The sequence below is a fragment of the Phragmites australis genome, chromosome 19 (genome assembly GCF_958298935.1).
Source record: "Phragmites australis chromosome 19, lpPhrAust1.1, whole genome shotgun sequence".
NCBI classification, from domain to species: domain Eukaryota; kingdom Viridiplantae; phylum Streptophyta; class Magnoliopsida; order Poales; family Poaceae; genus Phragmites; species Phragmites australis.
The window spans coordinates 24642588-24662210 of NC_084939.1; the positions used below are offsets into that span (position 1 = coordinate 24642588).

Genomic DNA, 19623 nt, shown 5'->3' on the forward strand with positions numbered 1-19623 from the left:
ATTGTACACTTCTTTGCTTGCAAGTAAAAGACAGCTTGAAAAAGCAGTCACAAGAAGTGACCTAAAAATGTTAATGGTTTTGTCAATATCGTCTATGATATGATAACCGGCCGGCGCCCCTTGGATTTCATGATGTCATATCTAAGAATGACAGGAACGGACATCATGTTCCAACAAAAGCGTGGTGCCAAGGGTGATACTTGGTTTATGCTATATATTGAATGCAACTAGGCAGATGATGTTCGATTATATCAGGTTAATCATATTCTTTTGTTAAATCATATGTGATGCTACAATTGTAACATGCAAATGTTTATACATTGGAACGTCTCACAGTCACTGAGTCAACCACATTTTCCTTTTTATTTTTTTGGACGCAAAAACATTTTCCTTTTAATTTTTAGCATAAAAGAAACTCACCAGGCACCTGCCTCTTTCCCTCTGCACTCTTCTCCTCATCCAGCTGATGGCTGCCAACTATGATCTTGCCGCTAGCCCGTCTACAACACCTTTGGTTATCCATGTACCAGAAAATATATAGATTTTTAAAAGAAAATTGAATTGTCCCTTTTTAATTTATGAATCTATTATATTAGTAATTGTCCAATCATAGAAGCCTCATCTTCGTTCTCAGGTCTAAAAATTATCACGTTAATAAAAAAACAATATATTAGTAATTAGCCAACAAAATAAGCCCCTCCTTCACTTCGAATGCCTAAAAATTACCATATTAATCAGAAAAAAGAAAGTTAAATGTCCGTATACTTACTTATAAATTACCCACCACGACTTCCATTACAAAAAATTAACTCAGAATACATATATATCTGCTTCTAAGTTACCCACATATGCCATTATTAAAAAAAATAAAACCAAGTGCCGGCAAAAAAGACAATAAAATTTAATTAATGCATAAGTTTGTTTCATGCATTTAAGAGATCAAAGTTACCATTCAAATGGTATTTTGATGCAAAATGCAAAAGAAAAAAAAGAAACATAGTTCAATACGAGAGGTGTAAACAAAAGAAAAAAGGTGATAAGACCCGATACAAGAGGATGACCAATCTATTCAGTCTAATACAAGAGGATGATTGGTCTATTCAGATCATAGAAAAACAAGTGTTTGCTTCACAGAAAATAAATTTAACCTATTCTCTCTCCCTCCTGGACGATGTAGATAGGCAAGCGGTTCAATTGGCAAATGTCGTTGCCCGCTCTGCAGTAGGAGAAGGGGGTGGGTGAAGTGTCAGGCAAGAGGACATTAACACTAAGGATGTCACAAAGCGTAGTGATGTTGAAGTGGGAGATGAGCTCGGATTGAATATCTAATGGCGAATGAATGAGGTGGAAGCAATGGAAAAGAGAAGCCCATTGACTCGTACAACCACCGACATCATTAGTAGGAGAGGATGCATGCACATCTGCACCGAACTTGGACCCTGTAGCTTGAAGTCGTGGTGTTAGCCAAGCAGTAGAGCCAGAGGTAGCCCATAGGTTGTTGATTGTAGAACTGCAACCTCTAACAACGACAAGGAATATCGACAATCTATTGATCTACAAAGAAGGACACTGGAGGAAAATGGTTCATGAGGGTACAAGCTACGCTGCACTAGGCTTAAGTCGTGTAGCTCAAGGTCATGGAGTTAGGAAAGTGGCAGGGAAAGGCACAGTCTGCAGACCGCGTAAATGATGGAGCGTTATCTCTCAACCCAAACAAAAGTTATTTGATTGCAATAGCAAAGAATAATGAGATAAATGTATGCGACATGAAATAGAATAAAGAGATGACGATAGTGCCGGACAGATAAAGTTGTTATGGTAGGCCTAGGTTTGAATTATGTCTATCAAGGAGCAAGTATAATAATGGCACCATCCCACCGATGGTAAGTTAAAGCAAAAATTTGTATTAAAACTATAATGATATAGCAAAACATGCATAGTTACATGATACTAGCCACATAATTGCGCAGGCCACCCCGCTAGTTCTAATTAGAAGGATAAGGGACCATGAATTGGTATTTAAGATGTTTATCTAGTATTTGAGTCACTTTCAACATAAAACTACAAACATTCTATTCAAATCAATTTTAGCACATCCATAATAATTGGCTGCTACTATCCACTCTTTCACTAATTTATGGTTCTCTCTAATATAACTCCCTTTGTTTCTTTTATAATGCGTATTACAAAAGTCAAACTTCATAATTTTGACTAATAATTAGTCAAATTATATGCATATTTAATGTATAGAAGTTATAACAATAGACTCATCATTCATCTTTAAACATGATTTTGATTTTGTAGTAATTAATAGTATATTATGAGAGAAATTAATGATCAAAGTATACTTTTAAAGACCATTTCAAATTCTAATATGGCAAGTAGATCCGTAAAAAGTAGGCCCGTAAAAAGAAATGGAGGGAGTAGAACTTTTTTTCATCCGGCAGAACCCTATAAATATCTACAGAACTCTGGTTCCAAGTTGGAACATGGGTTAAGCAGTTTCAGAAATTGGGTCGAGCCCAACATAAGTAGTGATATTTAGGTGGGCCTAATGGACCAGGCCGTGAACAATAGACAAGATGCACTTCAATCCATTTCGTGTCCCCTCCGACGCCGATGATGAGGACGTCGCCGCCACGATTCCTCCCGGCTGTTCCGTCTGCCACACCGGCTACAGCCGCCCGTCCCGTGTATGCCTCTGCTCGCAATGTCTCCCTCCCCGCTCCCCACCTCCAGCATCATCGTCATCCTCCACCACCCGCACACCTACCGGCCACCGCTACAACTCGCTCTCCCATATAGGTATACATGTATACTACTTGTGACTCAACAAAGCACAACAGTCTAAGTTTCAATCTATTGATGGCCGCAGTTACAAGATCGTGGATGGGCTTTAGCCTTTGGCCAGCCCAAAAAGAAGCAGTTTTGCTGCTTTGGTTCCTTCACAGAAGGTTAGCAGCAGCCCAAATTAGCAATCCCCTCATGTGCAGAGAAATCGATGAGATTGTTTTATCTCGTGCAGTCTTGACTGCTTTGTTCAACGATGATCGAATTTAGCGACAAATACAACAACATCAGGGTAAGCTGTAAAAGCCCTAATCAGAAACAATTATTTAGACATCAGAAAATTAGCGTAACACTAATGGCTATAAATATCTACATAACTCAATTTCCAAGTTGGGACATGGGTTAAGCCTCTATTTTCTTTTGCTATGGATTGTTATAATTTAGATTCTGTAGAGAAGATTCTTCTCACCGGATTATGCATTGTGAGATTTCGTAGTAGAACTTGGCTTATGAGTTGTGAGAATAAGCTTTTAGATTATGGCTGCTTATTTTTTCTTTCGCTTTTAAGATTAGAACCATAATTAGAATCTCTCATACTTAAAAAGTACGTAATGAGTCATACATCCACATGAATCCTGCGCCCACCCATGAATCCCTCGCTCTAATATGTGCACCGCATTCTCTCTACAACACCTGCGAACCCCCTCCCCTCCTTGCTCTGGGCCGTGGCCCCGCTCCTGCAACCGTGTTGTCCCACGCATCGGTTTGCCTACGTCCCCCCCCCCCCCCACCCGCTGCTGCACTCCTAACGCTGTTGATGATGACATGATGCTTGCCTCCCTCGCCCACGCCCTCAGCCGGTCCGCGCGCTCCTCCAGACTGCACCAAGTGAGTCTCCTCTCCCTACCCTTATCCTCTTGCACGCATCCGTCGTGTCCCGATGGAGGCGAATGTCTGACCTTTCACTCTTCCTTTTAGGGTTTCCAGCTCAGGGGGCTCGGCGGGCTCCGACAGCTGCAGGCACCGCCGCTACCGCCACCAGTCTGAGAGCCTCATGTGGATCGGTGGATCAAAGGTTCTCGTGTCGCTCCTCCAAATCGGTCGACCTCGGCTGCATTTCCCGTGCCACTCGTGTGTCATCGGGATCCAACCATCTGCACTGGACCTTCCCCATGTCGCCCGGGACCGCCAATGCCACGATGGCCCCCGCCCGCTAGCCCGCCATCAACCACAACACCGTTGAGCATCTCGAGCCCTCGATGTCTCCCACGCAGGCTGCCCAGCACACTTCGTCCTCTGAGGTTTCTCGCGCTAGCGACCACTTTGCAGCATGACAAGGTACAAAAGGTGCCCTCCCCTTTATCCGTTCTATTTAGATTTTTTAGACGGCCTTTTTTGTTGAACAGACAAGGCACCAGTAGATCTTCATGTGTAATTTTCTGATTTTTCAATCAATTGTATACCACAACTTGACGGGCTGCCCAGTGTGGAAATGTTTGATCCAATTATGCATTTCTGCAGTTGGAAGCAAAATCTCGGTCATTTGATATGACGACGGTATTGTTGTGATATTGATTGCATCTCCAATGTAAAAAAAAATTAGGTACATGACAGAGCTAATGTTAAGGTTTCCATGACAGAGCTAATGTTAAGGTTTCTGAAATAGCCGTTGTTATGATCGGTTATTTGCCCCGTACAGATGTGGAGCCGTACTGAGACATGGAATTGCCATTATGGCTCACAAGAGGTGCGCACTCACGCCATTTAACTTATTCTTAGGTGTTTTAGTTCCAGGGTAAGATTTCCGTTGGTTCCAATTGCAAAGCTCAACAACCTTTAGCTATTCCCACCTTCCTAAGTACACAACAATACTTATTTATTTATCACACTACGAGTTATTTTGTCCCAACAGGAGTCTAATCAGAATGATAAGTGTTTGATTGCCATTGTTGCTGGTATAAATCAGAAGAAAGCATGAATGCTACTATGAAGAAGGTACTTAATTTACTACCTCTGTAAGAGCACTAATTTGCACATAAAATGTACCTCTTGAGTGTTCAATTTCATCCAAAAATTTTTACGTCTACTCAACACTATGATAAGAATGTCAATAGGTGGAAATATCGACCATGGAGCAAAAGTGTGATACACTATACATATAGCTAGTGCTAACCAGACACAACGGTACGATTCTTCTTCCTTTGCAATGAAGTTATGCCTGGAGTGTAACTATTATTTTGGAAATTTGTAGTTACATCATAACTAAATCAAACAACATGTGTTAGAAATTCAGGTCTATCATGTTATGTGTCACTCTGTAAGTGATATTTTCACATTTTCTTTGATGCATGGGTCCCTACTTTTTCAGAGATTAGTGACCTGAATATGCTCATAATTGAAGGTGAATTGGCAAGAGTTTTGATCTATTGTTAGTGGTTCTATCCCATCTGCATACTTAAGGTAAAAATTCTTTCCTTTGGTAAAAGAAACGGCTTGGTTCCAGGTGCTTACAATTCTGTTGCAATTGTTTGACAAATATCCATGTGTTGTCTCCTCTCTGCCAGGCAATAATTCATTAGTTACAAGTTAATGTTCTACTCGTGGTTGAATCTTTGAGAGAAAGTTATAGATGCATAGTGATGTCTAATTTGTTTGTTTGGTGTGATCATATCAGGTGAAAACGGTTGGATTTATCTTTGTTCTCTCAAGAGTGCAGCTCGATGTCCTTCTTCGACATCAATAAGCACATCTTGTGCATCTTTGTTCTTAGCACATCTAAGACCTTATATTTTTCGACATCGATAAGCACATCTTATATTTCTTTATTCTTACACATCTAAGAACTTATATGTTGAGAATGGAATATGAAGGTACCTGTCAATCTACTACTATCATTTTTGTACACATGAGGGTAATTGCTTTATTTAGTAAGGTCCTTTGTAGCTATGTCATTTTTATATCTTAGACAAAGCTAAATAAATTTTCTCGAGAAATAGTTGCTTATAAGAGATCACAACCAAAACATTTAGTAGTTTTGCACCAGCTATAGAACTCTCACTTTTCATTTATTCTTGTACTCATGATAAATATATATTGTCGGTGAAGTCTTCGTTAATTTGTATATGAGATGTTATAGCGCGAAAATATTTAGTACCCCGTTACAACTTAACTAGTAAAAAACAAACATGCCTAATCACTTTCAAAATTTGGGCGGTGCCCGACATAACTAGCGATATTTGGACCAGGCCGTGAACGATACATTATTAATCAGTAAAACAGTGGACAACATGCACTTCGATCCACTCCCTGTCCCCTCCGACGCCGACGACGAGGACGCCGCCGCCGCCGTTCCTCCCGGCCGCTCCGTCTGCCACACCGGCTGCGGCCGCCCGTCCCGCGTCTGCCTCTGCCCGCACCTGCCTCCCTCCCCGCTCCCCACCTCCACCACCGTCGTCATCCTCCACCACCCGCACGCCCACCGCCGCAACCCGCTCTCCACCCTCCCCCTCCTCGCGCGCTCCCTCTCCAACCTCCACCTCCTCCCCGGCCGCCGCCTCGTCCCCTCCTCCACCCCGCTCCTGCCCCCTCCCTCCCCGAACCCCGTCCTCCTGCTCTACCCCTCGCCCGCCGCCTCCGACCTCGCCTCCTGGTGCCGATCCACGCCTCCCTCCGCGCGAGCCAGCCCCACCCTCCTCCTCCTCGACGGCACATGGAAACAGTCCAAGGAGATGCACTCCGCCAGCCTTCCGTTCCTGTCGTCATTCGCCGTCCCCGTTGCGCTGCCTGTCGACAGCGGCGTGGACGGGGACAGCATGTTCGAGTCGGAGCTCGTAGTGAGGAAGGAGCCGCACAAGGGGTGCATGAGCACTATGGAGGCCGTTGCGAGGGCGCTGCGGCTGCTAGAGCCAGAGGGGAAGGGCAAGGAGATTGAGGAGGTCATGGTCGGGGTGCTCCGAGCGATGGTCGCCTTCCAGACCGAGCATTTGCAGCACCGTACGGTGAAACCCAGAATAAAGATGAGGAAGAAGAAGGAACTCAAGAGGGAGGAGGGCATGAAGAGGAATGCTGGATTGATCTGACTGAAGTTTTCGCGGGATTTATGGTTACTGATTGCTGGATTATTGCTGTCGGGAATTGTTGCCTCAAGAGACTTTCACATCACCAATATCCAAGGTTTAATTTTTTTTGGTAGCATATAGTACTTACTATTGGTGGTTATTTGGTTTGTATAACAATGCTACTTGCTTTCAGTAAGCACTAGTTATAGGAAAGGGAATTGAGTGGATTCCTTGATTATTCTGCCGCTAAATTGTTTTGCGCAACCAAATATGTTTGGAGGTAGTATAAAGGAAACATTAAGACATGCAATAGATTATAGGAGGATCCTTTTGTACTTGTTTTAATTGTGTGTCCCTCTAGACCTGGAAGTGTCAACCCTTATATGGTTGAAATTTTCTCGTTAAGAGAATAACATAATTTTCTTCTAAAGATTAAAACCAACTGAATTGAATTCTCATTTCTCCCAAGTGAACTTCACAAATATTGATGGATAAATTCCTTGTATGCCAGCATCAGTATTGGACTATTGGGGGTTTGCTCATAGCAAATCATAGTACCATAAAGAGCTGTTTACTATCAGAATGGCTAATACTAAGCTTGACCATATAAAAAATGGAACCTTACCTGTTCCACCAATGTTCTATTCTGGTCATGAATCAGAGTGTCCTAGGCTCCTCAGTTTGTTCACTGCATACAGCATCATCTTCACCTAAGAAAATACATGCTTGTTGACCTTAGCATCTAAATAAGTAGATTAACCATCTCCGCATTAAGACCCTCCTGACTCACGACTATGCTTTGCCCTATCATACGCTTGAGTGTTCCATTGCAGCAAGTAAGGAGTCAGTACAAATCATTAGACCTCATTAACTTTTCTTGTGTATTTGTTCAGTCTATGGAGGACGCTACTTTTGTTCAGTCTATGGAAGTATGACGCTGTTCTCAAGTGGTTTTTTCTTTCTTTCGTTTCATGGCCTTCGGTACTGGGCAGCACTAGTGATGGGGAGAGGAGAAAACTGGGGAAGAAGAGGGCAGAACAATATTTTTCGCTTTTAGGGATGAGAGGACACATGAGATGCAGAGATGGATGCTGTCTTGAAGATATTATACATGAGTTGTCGTATGCAAATTATTTTCCAATAAGGTATGGTGTCTAAGGATCCACCATGGAAGGGTATTCGCCACGGAGGTACTTCCCAGGAGTGAACCTTCTGGGGTAGTAGTTCTCCAATGCCATGTCGAACTTCTGTTGTTCTACTGGGAAGAACTGAGTTTTTTTTGGGAAAGAAAGACTTGAATGAACACACCAGGCCTCTCCATGGAGTTGGTGTGCTGTCCTTTATCCTAGCCTCATTGCTTCTCTGAGTTCATTGACCGCTTCCCAGTGTTTTGCTGCACTCGCGCGTGGCTATAGATGCCCTGTTATCAGATACAACCGGATTTCAACCTAGCTGGTTCATATATCTCTTGATGCGATCCATGGAAGTTCTTCCAAGCTTAGAAATGTGAGGATGAGCTAGTCATATATGAGGTACAGTGGAACTGAATTATGTAGAACCAAGGCTATGAAACAGATAGCTGAGAGAAGAGACTGATTGCTATTATTACCAAGTGTACTCATGAAGTGTTGTGACACTAGTAAATCAATGGAGGGAGGATGTACAAAATTGGATATGAATTGTTCTTTATCATGTATGTATTTATTAGTGAATTCGCATCTCATGATAAATTGGTTACTTAACAATCTATTGTTTCATTGGTATATAAAATGGTTTCGCCTTAATACTCAGTCTCAAGAAATCTTAACTACGATTGATCATAGTGCCGAGGAGAACTCCTGTAGCAGATTTTGTAATGAGACTACCGGAACATTCTTGAAGTCTGGAAAGCGTGAGAGTTAGACACGTGTGCTATCAGCAAATGCTTTGATTTGAGTAATGAAAGATAAAAGCTGGCAAAAGTGAGGTTACGCGAATGTGGATTGGATCCTTCCGCTGTTAGATGAAGTGCTATTATGTGCTGTCATGCTTTATTTGCATTTTTTGGCTCTTACCAGAAGAAGAATCTTTTTGCTATTTTTCATATGTTCATTTGCATTTTTGTGCTATATATGATTCGCATAAATTGATAACATGAAGTCATGAACATTGTGGCCACGGTGAAAGACCTGTTAGTATTTCATACAGTAAGGAGTGACATACACTTAAAAATGAGCTATTGCGCATCATATTCAGATATGGAGGGATCTAGTCTCACAGGGCAAACTGTTGTCTGAACATTTTACAAATTGGTCAGAGATTTCTATTCGGAAGGTCCGGCTAGCATCACAATTGGACTCATCATATAGCCAAGCTGATTACTCCTGATTCCATCAAGCTCCAACACGAAGACAAATGCAGACAATATCATATTGGAAAGCAGCATCTACTGTTTGACCTGCGTCCATACACAGTACACGACCCAAAGTGAGGTCAACAAGCCCGTCTTTTTAAATCCACGATATATTACTGAATAACTGTTTAATTCATAATATATTATCTAATATGAAGATGAAATGTGAGATCTAGATTTACATATCATCGATATAATAATGATAAATAAAAAATATAGTAAATTATTCAACAATAAAATAGACGTAAGAGATATCTTTATCATGAAAAGAACCAAAAATAGTAAAATGCCTCCGCCTCCCTCCAAATGTTGCGCTCCGGACACCCGAGCTCTCCTCGGCACCCGACAACTCCTCCCAGCCTCCAGCTCGATCACGTCCTTCATCACCCAAAACTCGCAATCCAAAGCAAAACCGACGAGCAAACACGATCGACCTCGCCCTGGCCAGGCTCGCTCCACCACCATGACCAGGCTCTTTCCAACTCGGTCTTGTTGCATGACCTCGGCACATCCTTCAAACCGACTATGCTAACGTGACAACGTCGGGGAGAAGGATGAACCAGCTCCCTGCCCCGGCCAGCCGGCTGTGGGAGGAGAGCCTCCGCAAACTCCACACCATCCGCCGCGGTGGCTCCGTCGTGCCCGCCGCGGTGCCGGTCGACGGCGTCTCCACCGGCGACGCCATCACGCCCGGCGCTAGCACACTCTTCGCCAGCTCCTCGACGTCCAACACCATCTACCGGTACAACGACGATGAAGAGGACGGTGAAGACAGTGACAGCGCCACCGAGGGCGATGACACGGACGCCGGCGACGACGATGAGCCCAGCCACACCGAGCAGCTGATGCCCAGCGGGGACTTCTACCAGGGCGACCTGCGCGGAGACCTCCCGCACGGCGCGGGCAAGTTCCTCTGGACGGACGGCAGCATGTACGAGGGCTCCTGGCGCCGCGGCCGCGCGTCGGGGCGCGGCAAGTTCTCGTGGCCGTCGGGCGCCACCTACGAGGGCGACCTCGCCGGCGGGTTCATGCATGGGCACGGCACCTACATTGGCGAGTTCGGGGACACCTTCGAGGGGCTGTGGGCCAACAACCTCAGGCACGGCCGCGGCACGCAGGCGTACGCCAACGGCGACGTGTACGACGGTCACTGGCGCGACGGCCTGCAGGACGGGCACGGCCGCTACATCTGGCGCCACGGCCACGAGTACATCGGCACCTGGAAGGCCGGCGAGATGCACGGGTGCGGGACGGTGATTTGGGCGGACGGCGACCGGTACGACGGCGCGTGGGAGGACGCCAAGCCCAAGGGCCAGGGGACATTCCGGTGGGCCGACGGGGGCATGTTCATTGGCACGTGGTTTCAGGAGTCCGGCGCGATGCACGCCAAGGGCGTGTACTACCCGCCGTCCGGTGGCCCTGCGGTGCCCGCGCCTCGTGAGCCCTGTGAGGCGATCACGTCGCTGCTCGAGGAGCTTGAGGTGTGCGAGGGGAAGACAGTGTCGCTGATGCCGTGGCAGAAGATACTGACGTGGCCCGGAGTGGAGGCCGTGCTGAAGAAGCCGGTGTGGCGGCCGCCGGAGGTTAGCGCTGACCAAGGGAGGAGGTCGAGCGTGCACAGAATAAGTAGCGTGTCGTCCGACCTGGACAGCCTGGCCGATGGTGAGGACGGCGAGGAGACTCGGACGGACAGGTCATGGTTGCGGACGCCGTCGTGCATGCGCGCGCCGCCGAGGCCAGGAAAGAAGCAGGGGGAGACGATATCGAAGGGGCACAAGAACTACGAGCTCATGCTCAACTTACAGCTTGGCATCAGGTGTGCAGTGTGCTGCTATTCGATCACGGCCACTAGTATGCCATTGTGCTTTGCCATTTGATCTCTATTTACTTTCTGATGCACTGGTCTTCTAAATCTGATTCATCTGAAATTGCCATTCATCATCATCATCTTCTTCTTCTTCTTCTTCTTCTGATTGGACCATTCTTCATCTTTTGGGACACAGGCATGCTGTTGGAAGGCAGTCAGCACCAACTTCGCTGGAGCTTAAATCATCAGCATTTGATCCAAAAGAGAAGGTGTGGACAAGATTTCCTCCTGAAGGATCGAAGCATACTCCTCCTCACCAATCATGTGATTTTCGGTGGAAGGACTACTGCCCTCTGGTTTTCAGGTCAGCATAACAAGCAATTATGATTTATAGCCTATTAACCTTGCTGATGCTGATTTATTTTTCTTTCCTGTGGCAGTAACAAATTTGATATTTCTATCGTTTGCTGCTTCCTGTCTCCATTATGAAGCTAATTTGTTCTCCTGTACTTCCCTCCAGGACTTTGCGTAAGCTCTTCGATGTCGACCCTGCAGATTACATGATCTCCATCTGCGGTGATGATGCACTCAGGGAACTTTCATCGCCTGGTAAAAGTGGAAGTTTCTTTTACCTCACCAATGATGACAAGTACATGATCAAAACAATGAAGAAATCGGAAGTTAAAGTATGTCGATATCGTCCCTCCTCACCTTAGCTTAACTTACGTGTTATATGATTAAATTTGGGCTTTTTTTGTGAACAGGTACTTCTTAGGATGCTTCCAGCCTATTATAAACATGTCCGTGCTTTTGAAAATACTCTAGTAACTAGATTTTTCGGTCTGCACTGTGTTAAACTAACAGGAGCTATTCAGAAAAAGGTTAGCTGCAATGAGCAATTGATCAGATTCTCAAAAGTAAATTGATGTGCAAGAGTTGCTCAACATTTGTAATCATGAAACACAGGTTCGCTTTGTTATAATGGGGAATCTTTTCTGCTCCAACTATGCAATCCACAGGCGCTTCGATTTGAAAGGATCTTCACATGGTCGCATGACAGATAAACCCATTGATCAAATTAGCGAGCATACCACCTTGAAGGATCTTGATCTTAATTTCATTTTCCGGCTAGGAGGATGTTGGTTTCAAGAATTCTGCAGGTACGCATTTGTGTGAATCTGTCAAATGAGAAGTTCTTAGACATGTTTTACAGCTGTATTTAAAGAAACCCAAGCATTCCTTTTCTCATAATTTGTCTCCCTTTCCAGGCAAGTGGACAAAGATTGTGAATTACTGGAGCAGGAGAGGATCATGGATTATAGTCTTTTGGTTGGTGTTCACTTCAAGGGCAGATGCAAAGATATGTTCCCCGATACATGCATGATTTCACATACTTGCAGTTGCAAAAATACTATTGATATATTTGAAGTTATGAGACTGAAAAATATCTTTGTTGGTTACAGACAGCAGCAATGCTGACAATGGAACAGCTCATACTACCGCTGAAGATTCTGAACAAGATAGGTAGATTCAAAATGCATTTCATAGATCACAATTTTCTAACAAACATATTTTGATCCCTAGTTCAATATTATCTGAAGCAACTAAAGGCATGGTTGTATTGGGCTGGTATTAAAGAATACAGTTAGACATGCTTCAAAATGTAAACAAATATGATGAGCTCTTTCATTTGAACATACATAATATATTGTTCAATATATTATATAGTGAAGAGATTAGAAGTAGCTAATATATACCACACGAGTGCTTTTGATATCTAATTGGAGATGCCTTTAATTTTCACCAGATGTAGTACATGACAGCTCCTCTGTTTTCAGCTTAGCTTGCATACATCAGACATCAACTTATGTATTTCATTCACACTAACATTAATATCTGGCGACTAACATATACTTATGATTTTTGCAGAAAAGCACCATTAAAACTAGGAATTTGCATGCCCTCAAGGGTGGAGAACGTAGTGAGGAATCCTGATAGTGATTCTTTGCTCATTGGTGAGCCCACAGGTGAATTCCAGGATGTCATCTTGTTCTTTGGAATCATTGACATCCTACAAGACTATGATATTAGTAAGAAGCTCGAGCACGCTTACAAATCCATGCAGTATGATCCCAACTCCATATCGGCTGTTGACCCGAAGCAATACTGCAAGCGATTCAGAGACTTCATTTATAAGGCTTTCACTGAAGATGTACAGTAACTACTAAACTGACAAAAAGGAGACACATTTAACCAAAGAGATTAACAATTGTTGGGTGGATGTTCTTTACCCACCCTCCAGTACTTTTTTTTATTGATTCTTTCTGTTGTAGATGGAAACACATCAATAGCGTGGAAATTTTCTCTTCTCTTGTAGATTCTGTACATTTTCCAGATATTTTCTTCTGTCATTGGAGGTAGTGTAACTGTAATCATGTCATGAAAAAGGATGTAGACAAGAGATTATTGTTTATGCAAACAGTGGCTTCAATTTTTTATTTTACTTTGTTCAAAAGAGGATGGGATGCCAAAATACTTACAGGGGAAGCCAACAATGTTGCAAGGGAAGAATTGTTGCACTAGAGTAACTCCTCCTCGGAACATCTAATCAGGTTGCTTAAATTATTGCTCAGTCCTAACGCTCCTTGGAAGCAAGCAAGGAAATTGCCTTGATCAAGCATAGATCCTGCTCAATTAGAGAGAGGAATAAAACCAGATCATAGGCGTACAAGGAAAACCTGTATTTGATTGTGTGGTGACCAAGCAAAGCAAACAGTGACCAATCAAGGGGTTAATGTTAATGTATTCCGTCACCTAAAAAAGAACACTGGCACCTTGTCCTCGACAATCTTACAAGGTGAGGCCTCTTTACGGTTGTTAGGGTTCCGTGGTGTTCCTTTCGGTAGGATGGATTATTATGTTTTTGGAATTGTGAAACAGCGATTTGGAGGAGTCATGAACTGCCATGCCACAGGTTGCTCTGGCAAATGGCGATGTGGGTAAGTGGTGGTCAATGCAAGTCCTTATGCTTTTTGCTTGAAATGTGGCCTATGTCATAGTAATACCCTGTTGCGTGACTGTAATGGGCAGTTTCATTCTGTTTTTCAGTTTTTGTCTTGACCCGTGCATCTATTCTGGTCTGTTTTTGTTTCAGATATGCATGGATCAAAGAAAAGGAATTGGCTTAGTTGTTGAGGCTTAAAGAAAAAAAAATTGTTCTCGCTTCTCCATTTTCTGGAAAAGAAAAGTTATTGGAAAGAGGAAAGATTAAGGTATCTTTCTCATGGTTCAAAAATGAAAAAAAAAAAGACACCACAATATCCTTTGTTTGTGAAAGCATCAGTTTTAGGAAAGTCTATAACATTGGATGGCAATTATTCGGTCTCGTCCAACTGATCTATTAGTAAGCAATGATAGCAGCATGCAAGTAACAAGAATATTTTCTTCCGTGACAATGCACAAGATCAGATTGATTTCTAGTAACACTAAAACCAAAGTAGATCAAGTATCTCATGGCAGGGCAGCAACAGGAAAACAAAATAGACAAAGCTTGGCTTACAATCTGGACATTGATGCAAACCAGAAGCAAAGTAGGAGATAGGTCCGGCCTGCAAAAAGGAGCAGAACACCAAGCCCTAGAACAAGCCTTCCACCCACGGCCTCAAAGAGAACTAATTTAATCACGTTCCTTCACAATCCGGATAGAACTAATCTAATCACTATTTGATAGATGGGAAAAGGGAACCACCCTTCACTGAGTTCATCCAATCTGTCTACAAAGGCTGATGGCCTGGGCATATATGTGGCACTCAGGCTTGCCCTACGTCGACTCCAACACGGACTCATGAGACGCATGAGACGGATGCAAATGACAGAACCAGACCAGAACGGACTCAACTTACTAATTAGACTCACATCTATGAGATTATAAAATAATGCAGCCACAGTGCAAATCGAGCTAGCAATATCGTCAAACTGCCTTGCTTACCAAATCATTGTGAATGAAAATATGAATTGAGATCCTGACCAATTAGATTATCTCTTGAGGTGGCATAGAACCAAATTGAATAAACTTCCTTGGCTTCACTTCTTGGCTCTTCTCTTCTTTGCACAAATTAGCACCCTTGAATATTTTCTTGCACCCAGAAACAGCAGCGATATTGTTGTCACTTCCCTCGCTTAGCGGTAAAGGCTAATTTGATCTTATTGCGTGAAGAGGAAGAAATGGACATATCAACAACAGAATATAGATGAAGCATATACCTGAAGAGTAGAAGAGGCCGACTGGGAAGCATTTTTTCCACCAATGCGAGTTACATCTAATGAAAAAAAGTAGGAAAACATTAACACCGGAAACACTCACTATAGAAATAAACAACATCATAGCAATGCCATTACCAACTATCAATTTGAAACTGGTCTGAATCAACATTTAATAGACATATTTATCATACCAATTAGTGCTCCTGCTCGCGGCTGCTCCTGCTGGTAGAAGGCATGAGGGGGACCGTAATGGTAACCACCATAGTCCTTATTAAAGCTTTCCTCAGTTGGCTGCAAAGGCTTTAATTATTGTGTCAAGGCATAAGAGACACAAAATAGACATATGAGATAATGTTGACAACATATACCTGAAGAGCAGATCTCGACCACGACAGCGGTGGTGATTGCCGTGGCTGCTCCTGCCGGTAGTAGGCCTCAAAGGGGGTAATAGGGGGTAATGGGCATCCTACTTCTTGCGCCTGCTGCTGCTGGCGGTAATCACTATAGTACTGGGCACGTGGATAGTGATCGCTGGGTGTAATGCACTCGGTGAAGCTTTCCTTGGTTGGCTGAAGAGTAGAAGAGGTCGGCCAGGAAGCATTCTTCCCACCAACCTGAGTTCCATCTAATGAAAAGAAAGTAGGAAAACATTATTACAGAGGTACTTAAATCTATCACAGACATTCCAATTGCAAACAAATTAACATGTTTTCTTCAATAATCAATACATAAGTACCGCGCAGAATGAAAAATGTGCAAAAGGAAGGCATTCCTTAATTACCTGAATCTGTATTCAGATATTTTGACAAGGCACAGGGGATGCAGGTTGGTTTGAAAAAATCTGGTCTTTGGGTGAGAACTGGTGAAAATTCTTCGAGTGTCTTCTTCCCCATATCAACCATCAGCACGCATAACTCTTGGTCTGTTGGATCCACCTTGGAGATGAGGTAGAGAGCGCTGCTATCATCCATGCTAACGGTGGGGACAGATATGAACAGGTCCTTCAATTTCAAATGAGCACCGCTACCTCCAAGATCACCCAACATGGCATTATGAATCGGGTTGTTTACACGGATGTCATCGGCATGAAACAGAGACTCCTTGCGCCAACAAGTGGAAGAATGTGCCCTGCTCCATGAGATGATCCTCCAACCGAGATACTCATAGTCCTCCTCTTCTGTGTCCTCCACTTCAATGTCGGCTACGCAATCCGGCATCAAATCCGAATCGTGGAGTACATCCGTGTTTGATACATCAGCAAGTAACTCATCATGGATCATGCGTCTGCTTGAAACCTTAGGTACTATATGGATGACACATCGCGAACAAGCCTCCACCTCGACGCACTTGATGGAACCGTCCATGCAAGCGACGACATCACGAAACATCCGTGCAAAACACATATGGTCGTCGGACTGGTTGTTGGGAAGCAACTTCGGCAACGGAATGAAACTGGTCGTGGGGTTCTCCTTGAGCACGTCGCAGACCAGAATTTCCTTCCACATGTCAACAAAACCCAGCTTGCCATCTCCCAGCACGATCACCTTCTCTATGTTAAGTCGGTGTTTTCCGGGCAGTATGTTCCTGGTCCATGTGCCCCGCTCGGACCGGAAGATATGGAGCTCACACTGCCCAGCGACCAACGTGAAGCCGAGAGCGGCCAGGACGAAGTCGTCGCCGGCGCCGCAGGGCAGGATGCCAATGGAGGGCACGAACGGCACTTTAGAGAGATAGCTGCCGATGTCCCGGAGATGTTCCAGCGACGGCCGCCGTCCACGCCCAGCCCGGTAGAAGAAGTACTCGGTATTGAAGGCGAAGGCGACGCGGATGAGGGCGAGGTTGTCGACCGAGTGGAGGATGCACGGCCACCCGAGGAAGTCGAATGTCGTCGTCAGGCCGGGGCAGTGGACGCAGAAGTGGGAGAGGCGCGGCGGTTCGGCGGCGAAGAAGGACACCTTGACGGATTGCCCCGAGCTCGTCCGGACCTCAGCTGTGGTCGCGTTCTCGCGATCCTCGACGTCGATGTACGCCTCCTGGTCGAGGAGGATCCAGGCGGAGTTGGGAGCAACAGAATCCGTGCCCGGTAGGGCGGGTGAGGACAAGGCCATGGATCGATCGGTCGATGTCTCGAGGTCGGCGCAGGAGGCGATCGGATTTTCCATCTTTTTTGAGAGGATTTGGGAACGGATGAGTTGGTTGCCGTCTCCGATGGAAAAATTAATCTCAAACCCTTGCGGGACGGTCGCGCGAGTGAGTGTTGGCCCGTGGACCTACCCTGCGGAAATACGAAGGCCCATGGACACCTACTTGGGCCGAGAAGAGGGCGTGACTGGGGTGGGGTGGCTGTTTCGTCATTTTCTCGTGCGCCGCGGCGGCCGGAGGGGAGGGAGACGGCTGGGCCGTCTGACGGCGACGTTGCTGTTTCAGTGGCGGTGTAGAGGGAGCATGGATTCGTAGCCACCATGCTGGCATCGAAAATTTTACGGGGTGGGCGTACTGAGGTCCCGACTCATCACACATCTAATTAAGTGATCGAGCCACTTCTATTACCTAGGATGTCTCATAACAAAGTAAAGACGTCAAGAATATATTATAGGACAAAACTACCACCCTCACAATTAAAACTACCAACGTTGTGGAGGAACTATAATTTTCGATCTACGTATCAATAGAATATATAGTTATTTTTATAAATATGAGCACTCGTACCGAATCCGAGACCCTAACCAACTAAATTATATTTAAAAAAATTAGTTAAATGCTCCCATACGATAGCAACAATGGTATACCTTAGACCATGAAAAATTCCGCATGTAGGGGCACTCACAAATCAGCCAATTAACCTCAATGCGTAACTTCTTAACTGTGAACAGCAAGAAATTTCAGCTCCTTGCAACAATGCTACTGAGAAAAAATAATTTGCATGATTCAACTGCACTTGATTGGCTCCCCGAACAGCATATTAGAAGAGGACTGATTGAACATGCAATACCTAACCATACCGCACATTCATACCCGCAAGGAACAGTGCTGTATATGATTGAGGTGTGAATGAGCAATGCAGCTAGATCAGTGAATTTGTTGGAATATCTCAGCCGAGCCATGCAGCCGTGCCTTGCGTCCATGGCTCCATGCGCCCGCCCCCATCTCATAGAGTTTGTTTGTACAGATAACTATAGATTGATTTAAAGTACAATAGACTTGACTTAGAGATAAAGATATATTTAACTTAGATATAAACTCTCTTTGTACATTGTGCTATATATAGCCCCCGAGCTCCCTGAATAATCCAAACCTGAGATTATTCCTCTACCAGTCTTTCATAATTAAACATCAAGATTCAGGTATTTAAGCATAAGTGAAAGTACAATGGTTCAGAAGCATAAACAGAGATGCAAAATGTGAATATTCAATGATGACAAAAGCTATTGAAATATTTCTGCCAATAAGGAAAGAATCATGATTGGAACTTACAGCGCATGTGAAAAGCAGAGTCACCTCAGCAGCTGTATTTCTGATTTGCTTACATGAAATTTTTAGACATGGATGCTTAAGATATATAGCTATATCATTAAGATAAAAAAAATTAAAACCAATTAAAATAGTATATTTAAGGAATTTCATAAAAAGTAGTATTACTTTGAAAGTGAATACTACCACTACTACAGAACATATTATCAATGACGATTCAAAATTATCATCAGTGACGGGTATTGAACAGTTACTAATTACTTGGCGTTGATAGTCGTTGACTATTAATACCGGTTTTGAAATCGGCACAAAAACTTACCATCACTGTCGGTTCGTGGATCTAACTGGCAGTGGAGTCTTTTTTTTTAAAAAAAAAAGAGAAGAAATCGATCACATTGTGCCGCCACTGGACCTCTGATACATGAGATCAAATTTTCACTATTTCACACAAACAGAAACACATATACATAAGATCAAACAATAGTATCATATTCTTCTCCCTTTATACCACAAATCAAGTTATTCAAACCAGATTTAAAAAAAATATTAAAAAAGATCAAACTAACACTCCATAATTCAGCTACATAGAAAAAATCCATGTGATCAGCGCCCATCACGCTGTCCATCCAGTCCAACGAGGAAGACCCCGATCCTCTACAGTGGAGAAGACAATATATTTTACTATAGCAGTAGAACAGTAAAATATGAGTAGTTAAACAGTGATTTGCAGTAGCATCTAATCTGATTTATTGGTTTCTGATCTGACGGTTGAGAAGAGATCTTAATGCATTTTAGTGTGACCCTCTGCATCCCAGATCGCAACGGGGAAGCTTCCACAGATA

At 43.9% G+C, this 19623-nt stretch overlaps 3 protein-coding genes across 10 annotated transcripts; 2 read left to right on the forward strand and 1 right to left on the reverse strand.

Annotated features, from left to right (window-relative positions):
* Positions 1–6057: 6057 nt before the first annotated feature.
* On the forward strand, positions 6058–8560 carry LOC133899868 (tRNA-uridine aminocarboxypropyltransferase A-like). 2 transcript variants are annotated; one of them, XM_062340894.1, is made up of 2 exons: positions 6058–6963; positions 7742–8560. In XM_062340894.1, exon 1 carries the CDS (start codon positions 6078–6080, stop codon positions 6867–6869), a length of 792 nt encoding a protein of 263 aa, XP_062196878.1. In that variant the 5' UTR covers positions 6058–6077; the 3' UTR covers positions 6870–6963; positions 7742–8560. The 2 variants fall into 2 exon arrangements, with proteins under 2 accessions (XP_062196878.1, XP_062196877.1); XM_062340893.1 differs by having other exon boundaries at positions 7841–8559.
* Positions 8561–9627: 1067 nt separating this feature from the next.
* LOC133900532 (phosphatidylinositol 4-phosphate 5-kinase 6-like) lies at positions 9628–13268 on the forward strand. The gene is made up of 8 exons (XM_062341700.1): positions 9628–11056; positions 11244–11411; positions 11568–11733; positions 11812–11928; positions 12014–12207; positions 12316–12411; positions 12515–12571; positions 12977–13268. Exons 1-8 carry the CDS (start codon positions 9795–9797, stop codon positions 13266–13268), a joined length of 2352 nt encoding a protein of 783 aa, XP_062197684.1. The 5' UTR covers positions 9628–9794.
* Positions 11950–17486, reverse strand: LOC133900533 (uncharacterized). Of its 7 annotated transcripts, none has more exons than XM_062341702.1 (8): positions 16092–17486; positions 15679–15935; positions 15502–15610; positions 15311–15366; positions 13588–15239; positions 13343–13473; positions 12985–13213; positions 11950–12201 (listed from the first exon to the last, which is right to left on the reverse strand). In XM_062341702.1, exons 1-5 carry the CDS (start codon positions 17470–17472, stop codon positions 15078–15080), a joined length of 1965 nt encoding a protein of 654 aa, XP_062197686.1. In that variant the 5' UTR covers positions 17473–17486; the 3' UTR covers positions 11950–12201; positions 12985–13213; positions 13343–13473; positions 13588–15077. The 7 variants fall into 7 exon arrangements, with proteins under 7 accessions (XP_062197686.1, XP_062197689.1, XP_062197690.1 ...); XM_062341704.1 differs by lacking the exon at positions 11950–12201 and having other exon boundaries at positions 12739–13213; positions 13588–13733; positions 15075–15239; XM_062341703.1 differs by lacking the exon at positions 11950–12201 and having other exon boundaries at positions 12740–13213; positions 13588–13733; positions 15036–15239.
* Between the last annotated feature and the right edge of the window lie 2137 nt (positions 17487–19623).